This window comes from Amphiura filiformis, chromosome 14 (genome assembly GCF_039555335.1).
Source record: "Amphiura filiformis chromosome 14, Afil_fr2py, whole genome shotgun sequence".
NCBI classification, from domain to species: Eukaryota; Metazoa; Echinodermata; class Ophiuroidea; order Amphilepidida; family Amphiuridae; genus Amphiura; species Amphiura filiformis.
This window is the reverse complement of record NC_092641.1, coordinates 55,781,566-55,789,888: the sequence shown is the minus strand read 5'-3', so window position 1 is coordinate 55,789,888 and position 8,323 is coordinate 55,781,566. Positions and strand designations below refer to the sequence as shown.

General features: G+C 34.6%; 1 protein-coding gene across 1 annotated transcript in view; it reads left to right on the top strand.

Moving 5' to 3' along the window:
* LOC140170326 (cell division cycle-associated 7-like protein) overlaps positions 1-7,995 on the top strand; it is a 41,481-nt gene extending 33,486 nt beyond the window's left edge. Inside the window, exons 7-9 of the mRNA XM_072193694.1 lie at positions 809-958; positions 1,248-1,384; positions 6,374-7,995. Of these exons, the coding sequence (XP_072049795.1) occupies positions 809-958; positions 1,248-1,384; positions 6,374-6,407 (321 nt within the window). The 3' untranslated portion in view covers positions 6,408-7,995. The remainder of the gene's footprint in view (positions 1-808; positions 959-1,247; positions 1,385-6,373) is intronic.
* The last annotated feature ends 328 nt before the right edge of the window (positions 7,996-8,323 follow it).

Genomic DNA, 8,323 nt, shown 5'->3' with positions numbered 1-8,323 from the left:
TATGTAAAAAGAAGAGGCATTACTTATCCAACATATCAAAAAATACCTTTTTTTGTCAATTTTGACCATATAGTACAAATTCCAGGGGGGGGGGGGGCACTCGAATAGGAAAGTGACGTACGTACCTGTGCCCACCAGCATATGAAACTAGGGGTCTATCGGTGTAGAAATTTTCAGAAAAAAGGGGATCATTCGGTGTTGGCAATCAAAAATGGGGTGATTTTGTATGTGAGCGCCCAAAATTACACATTGACAATAAAAAATAGCTTTTTACCCAATTTTACAGTACAAAATAGACAAAACTCTTTAATTTTTCTGCTGAAAATGCAAGCGTACCGCGTTGAAATTTCAATTTTGAGGACTAATTGTTCAAAAAAGGGGGTCATTCAGTGTAGGCTGCTGAAAAACGGGGTCATTGGGTGTAGGATTTGCCCAAAATACTGGTGTCTTTTCATGGGCACATGACGTATGTCAATATATTTGAGTGCGCCTCCCCTGGGTACAAATTACACCACCTTATGACGTGCAACCTGCAATGTCTTTCTGTTCCATTTTTGTACACAGGCCTATATATTATTTGTTTACAGGTCCTTTATAATATTTTATCACTTGGCAGTTCTTCGTTTATCGTTTGAAATTCGCTTGCGGGCCGGATTTGGCCTGTGAGCTGCCTGTTGAGATCCTCTGGCTTAGATTCAAGAACATTTTCATACTAATTTAGCATTTTCTTCTTAACTGCACCCATGGGATCATGACATTAAGAGAGATTTTATTATTAAGCTAAATTGCATGTCTTCATTTTTTACAGGGTTCAACTTGTCATCAATGTAGGCAGAAGACTAACGATATGAAGACTGTGTGCCGCTCTGGTCTATGCTATGGGGTCAGAGGTCAATTCTGCGGGCCATGTCTACGTAATCGCTATGGTGAGGATGCAAGGGCTGCGCTCATGGATCCTGTAAGTTCCATTCACATCCCACACATACCTGTACACACCTGCACAGAATTGCAAGAAAACACAGACAAAGGTCAAATTTCCAAAACATGCTCAGATTTCATTTTGCTAATTGTTGACCCTGCTCATAGGCGTAGATCCCAGGGGAGATGGGTGGGGGGAATCCCCCAAATATTTTGCCAGGGGGGATGGTCCATACAATCATTCACCCTATAGTATGTTATTAATCGAGTATCCTTGATAATATCATGTAATCATGCTAGCTTTTGTTCATTACTTGTATGCTCTACAGAATTGGTCATGTCCACCCTGTCGTGGTGTTTGCAACTGTAGTTTCTGCCGTGCCAAGTCAGGACGTCGTGCTACAGGAATCTTGATTCATCTGGCTAAACAGAGTGGCTATAGTAATGTCATGGAATATCTACAAAGGTAGGATATTCAGTTGCCTGATGTACCACTTTTTGGCTTCTGACCCATTCCATTTCAACTCCAGGGATGTGCACCGCAGCACCTCTTCAATTTTTTTCTTTTTCTGTGTGGTGGTAGATATTGATGAGGAAGTAAAATCACAAAAATTTGAGCTTCATACTCCATTTCGTTTTCCCGTGGCATCAATTTGAAATTTAGGGGGGGTCAGCGTAAAAAATGTGTTGCAACGCGAAAGACGATGTTTGGAGGCCCATAAATGTATAAAGGGAACCCTTTACAACTTTGAAAAGTATGTATCATGGGGTACTTGTTTGTGTAGAATTCAAATCTGGCATCAGAAAACTTGTAACTCCTTTACTTTCAAAGATATAGGGCCCTCAAAATGCAACTTTTTGCCAAATCGTCATAAAAAGTTGGCTACTGCTCATTTTTCACAGACAATCTATTTATCTATTTCCCAGGCCTAAATGAGGATTAAATATGAATCAGGGCCTAATAGTTGGGTTTTAAGCCTTTTCTAATGTATTTAAATTAAGTCTTGTTGCACATTTCCTCATTTGAAACACTAGATTTTATTTTTTCCTCCCAGGGTGTAGGAGACTTGTATTTACTGGTGTGCACTCTAAAAAGCATGTAAGCTACATTGATACCGATGCCACCAATAGAACAAGAAGATTTGCCCCTTCATTTTGCATACCATTGTCTAATTTTTTTTTTCTCATTTCTTCACGAAATGCAAAGAAAACACACAAAAATTCGGTGTAGTACCCCCTTTAAAGTGTACTTTTATTCTACTTGTCTGAAATTATCAAGTCTGTAGCTTACTTTTCAGATACAAAACACACAGTGTTTATTGGAAAAGTTGATAATACATTTTGTATGACTTCTTTGCTAAGTGAACGATTGTACGGGCTCATTAATTACAAGGTCTCGCGCTTTATAATAAAAAGCGCTGCCTGTATTTACAAAAATATCAACTATTGTCCATTTCTAATAATGGGACGTTAATATTCTCTTTGTGATACATTGTGTGATTTTAATGTATTTTGTTTGTTTTTGATCACTGGAAATAACAATTCAGTTGAATTTATTTGATTTTCGGAGAGTAGTTATTCCAAGATCACAAAAAGAGAAATTGTTTTAATTGATGGGGTCTGAGGTCAGGGTTGCCAAACCCGCGATTTGGTAGCCCAATTGGGCGACTTAATGAAGATTTTCCCAGCGACCTTTGACAATTTCCTGTCCCATAGAAACCAATGGTTAAAAAAAATTGGGCGACTTTTCAACATTGGCTCCCGCGACTTCCGATAGTTTCCTGCCCCATAGAAACCAATGGTAAAGAGAAAAATTGGGTGACTTTTGATTATTTGACCTGCGATTCAGGCTGAAATCTTTTAGCAACCCTGTCTGAGGTTACTGTTTTCACTTCAGCATCAAAATAAGACCAAGTAAAATAATAACATGTATATCGTCCAGCCTTTTTCAAAAATCAGTGAGGGAGGCCCTTATTATTTGTTATTATGTTATTTTTTTACCATTCATTTCTGTGTAAAATTGCATTTGCAAAGTCTTTGTCATCACATCATAAAAACTGGAAGGCTCCTACAATTTTTGTTATTTCCCCAAAGCCCTACCCCATTAGCTTGAAGAGATGTGTTTATTTTAATGATAAACATGGCTCGAAAAAGTGGGGAATTTGGGAATCTCATTCCCAGGAAATAAATGTTTCAAGGGAAATTCTGGTTTTTGGAGGGAAATTGTGTCTTTTTGTGTATAAAAACATGCTATAAATTGTCGGAAATTTAGCTTGCTTCCTGGGAAATTAACATTTTTTCGAGCCCTGATGATGATAAGCAACTTCCTAACATGTCTTTTCATTACAACAATTTTAGAAACAAAGTAAAGGAGCAAAGAAAAATAACAAAACTATTTGAAAATCTCCAAAAAATCAGTGAGGGCGGGGATGATATACATGTTATTTATTTTACTTGGCCTAACACTGATTTAGAAACATTTAATTTCAATTTCATAAAATTAATATGCATCAAGATAAACACCAGTGTGGTTCTTTGAATTCGATGTTGATGGAATAATGGAGGTTTTGATACTTTAGAGCATAAATTTTGTTGTCGGTATCAATATGTCATGTTATCTTATATACCTTTTGTCAAGAACTGTTTAAATCCACAGCAGCTAAAGGGAGTATCCCATCATGCATTGCAGTCTATCTGCTTGCTCCATATCAAAAATGTATGTAAAGTCTGAGCCAGAATGAGGTTTTATTAAAGAATTTTATTGTTAAAGATTTTTTTAACTAAAATTTAAATTAAGATGTCATTTTTGAGTGCTCAAAAGTACACAATTGATGTATAAATATCAATTGTTTAATACCTAAACAATGCGGGTATCGAAGCAAGTAACTTTCTTCCAAATTTGTCTCAGAATTTCATGATTTTAGTTTTTTACGGCAAAAAACTACAAAAAAATTTAAAATGAATTTGCCGTATCAGCTGACATAGGCGCGCTAAGAAAAAACGAACACGCGCCTGAGCTTTAAGACAACAATTTTTTTAGCCTTAGAGGTCATATTTTTTCAAACAAAAGTCTAAGCACCCCTAATTTAAAGTGAGTAATTAAAAGTTTAAGTGAATGATTTTGTGTACATTTTATATGGCACATCATGACATGAAGCATGAAGGGATAGACCTTTCACCTGCTTTGGTTCAGATCTATTTAACTAAACATTTTGTTACTCTTTCTGTTTAGTCAATTACACATATATTATCAAAGAAAGCTTTTCTTTAGCCAAGTTTTTAATATCCTGTTGAAGTAATAAGCATTTAATGCAAACTATTATTAAGGTCAAATTAACAGGAACAAATTTCCTGTTATGAACCATTTGAAATGGATTCACACAATGCGGCAAGTCCCATCAAAAGGCAATGGAGTCAGTGTACAAATTAAGTGGTCATCCGGTCATCCTGAAGCCCAGATTTGCTGGCGGATGACCAGAAATTCACTGCAGGTTATCTGTCGGATGCCCATACTTTATACAAAAAATTTAATATTTTCCCTTTTAGAGTGTTACTTGACCTAGAGCTAATTGCTAGGATCATTCATGGCTGATTTTTAACAAAATGTGTTTTTAATATGCAAAATTCTTAATTTAATTTAAAAAAAAAAAAATTTTAAATTAAAAATAATATACGGATGATATGACCAAAAATTTTGGCGGATGACCAGATTTCATGATCTGGTCATCCGCTGATGACCCGATTTTTTTTCTTAATTTGCACACTGCATGGAGTTTGCAGCAAAGTGCTTTTCATGCAAGTAAAACTAAAGAACAAGAAGAAGTCACCTATAAAATCTGAATGCCTATATAATTTTGACAAGTGTTGTGTGACTGTCAGAATAAATCCGCAGCCTCATATCCCCCCACTTTTACATAGAAAAAAATTCTTACAGATTCATTCGATTGGTAAAAATTTTGTCAAATTTGTATTTATATTCTTTCTTTTTTAAAAACAACAAAATTGCAACACAGTAGGCTGTGTATAATCATGCATACCTCGCAAACACAAAATCGGAATTGACTGAAATTTTATTTAGGGAATAAGTTTTTTCGTAGATATACAGAAACATACCATAAAAAGACCTAATGCTAGAATCACAAAATACTCCTTTAAAGTGGAATCACATTATTTGAGGCACATCAAAAGTGGGAGTTTGCCGCAAATGCTTTTCAACATGGCTATCGATGAAATCATGCATGAAAAAAATAAAGCTGTTAAACTTCTACTTAACATTTCAAATTTGATGTTTACTGCAAAGTGCAGCTTTGTGATGTGACTAGTCAATAGTCGCATGTTAAATTTATGTAATATTCCAATTGAAATCCATACCCCCTGTGGAAGACATGTCCTTAATCTCCCACACAGGGGGTGTAGATTTCAAATCACAGAATCCTATTTGAAATTCACACTCCCTGTGTGGAAGATTAAGGTCATGTCTTCCATAGGGGATGTATGGATTTTATCTGAAACAGCCCAATACATCACTTGGTGTTGATTTGGGAATGATAAGGGTCATCATTAAGGGATGGGGTATGAACGTTTGGACAGTATTTATTGTGGGACATTAGAGCACATCAGACATCGAATTGCATTCTGAATATGAAGAATGTCCTTCTGATATCAATTAATTTTGATTTTTTGAAATTCGCAATGTAATACACATTTTATGACAAATGATTAAAAATTGTTATTTTTGATATTTAACAGTACTCGAAGTAAAATTTATAAATCTGATAATTTATACATAAAGTGTATGTAGGTGTGAAGAAAAGCTGACGATCAATTGAAAATTTTGACCTTTTGTATTGAAGATATGGATTTTTTTTCCCAAAACACCAAAAAAAATCTATATCTTCAATATGAAAGGTCAAAATTTTCAATTGATCATCGGCTTTTTCCTCCCAGCTACATACACTTTTTATATCATTAGATTTATAAAATTTACTTCGAGGCCTGTTATATATCAAAAATGTGAAAAATATCAATTTTTATAATTCGTCATAAAATTTGTATTATATTCTTAATTTCAAAAATGAAAATTATTTGATATATCAGAAAGACAATCTTCGTATTCAGAATGCAATTCGATATATCTGATGTGCTTTCATGTCCCACAAAATATACTGTCGAAACGCTCATTCCAGATCCCTTAACTGCATCTGAATATTTACACAGTAGCTGAATGTTGGTAATGCACTTCCAATCATTTATTGGAAGTAATGTGTCCCAAGGTTGATATCATTTTTATGTCAAGTTACTAAATAATGTTGTTAGATAAAGCTGTGATTATTGTGGGTCTTAGTGGTAAATTATCATTTCAATTTTGTTTTGTATCATTATTTTGTTATATTAATTTATTATGGATCCAAAAATAATTGTTTTTGATTTTTTTCTTGTGTGTTTTTTATTACAGTTTCAGATTGGAGAAGGCTGAGGAGGAGAACTGAATGAGGAGATTTACAGGTCAACAGTTATTTTAACAAGATAAACAGTTGTACACATGCCGATACAGTACTAAATTATGATGTTCATCAGTTGCTGTCTGTCTATTGCAAAATGTACACATGCAGCTGAGAGGGTACTCATGGCTGGTTTACATAGGGGTGTGCTGCTATTTTTTTTTATAATATTTTTTTATACAATCTTTATAAAATACCTTTTTTTCCAAACGTCTATTTGCCGTATCAGCTGACATAGGCACGCTAAGAAAAAACGAACACGCGCCTGAGCTTTAAGACAACAATTTTTTTAGCCTTAGAGGTCATATTTTTTCAAACAAAAGTCTAAGCACCCGTAATTTAAAGTGAGTAATTAAAAGTTTAAGTCCAACTTACACCCAATTGTAATCAGCCAAATTTTTTGTGTTTGTAGGAAAATAATGTATTGGGCTATTCCAGTTGAAATCTATAAACCCTAATGGAAGACATGACTTAAATCTTCCATGCATGGAGTATGAATTTCAAATGGGGTTACCTGAATGGGCAACATTTGAAATCCGCTGTGGGAGATTAAAGTCATGACTTTCATTGTAGAGGGTGTATGGATTTCAATTGGAATAGTCCATTAATGTCGTAAATTTTGTAATTGCAAAAAATGTAATAAGTCTTCCATAAGAGTTCCATTTTACCTCTTTAAAATATCCTTGTCAATTATTACAAAATATATTACACATTTTTTATGAAAGCATAACAAATTGAAATTTGACTGAAATCATACATTGGGCCATTCCATTTGATATCCACACTACCCCTATGGAAGATATAGCTAAAGTATTCCACAGAGGGAGTATGAATTTTGAATACAATAGACAATTGGGTAACTTCCATTTGAAATACTGTACTCCAGTTAGATATAGGTAAATCCATAACACAGGGGGGAGTATGGGTTTCAAAGTGATTAACCCTGGCCAATTACATTTGGAAAACACACTCCCTCTACGGAAGATAATTCTATAATCTTCCACAGGGGTAGTGTGCATTTCAACAGGAAGAGCCCATTATGGCTTACATGAAGTGTGATGTTTAGGTTTCAAAATGATTAACCCTGGCCAATTACATTTGAAAAACATACTCCCTCTACGAAAGATAATTCTATAATCTTCCACAGGGGTAGTGTGCATTTCAACAGGAAGAGCCCATTATGGCTTACATGAATTGCGATGTTTAGGTGTGGTTTGAATAGCTCTGACAACACTGGATTACATTGACAACTTTATTAATGACAACTGTGAGATATAATTACATTCCAATCAGGGAGCGTGTGAAATGCTAACTAAACACGTATCAAGGTGATCTTATCATCCAGTATCTGCTTGTGTAAGAAATGTTACGTACATTATAAGGCCAAGTAAAATAAAAATCATGTGTATCGTCCCCGCCCTCACCGATTTTTGGAGATTTCAATATTTTTGTTATTTTTCCTATTTGCTTCATTACTTTGTTTCTAAAATTGTTGTGATGAAAAGACATGTTCAGAAGTTCTTGGTTATCATTTATAAACACATTGCAAACACTTTCTTCAAGCTAGGGGTAGGGCTTTGGTGAAATAACAAAAATGTTAAGGGGCCTCATCGATTTTATGATGTGTTGACAAACACTTTGCAATTGCAATTTTACACAGAAATGAATGGCAAAAAAATAACATAATAATAAGGACCTCCCTCACCGATTTTTGAAAAAGTCCGGACGATATACATGTTATTTTTTACTTGGCCTAATGCTATCTTTCACATGTTGTTGCCGTAAATCTTGATTATTTCACTTGAGTTATTTCAATCAATGCGATGTCACTTAAGCAAGTGTTGATCAAATTAAATACATACTGCATTATCACTTGTATGAACAGACGGAAAAAAGATAAAACT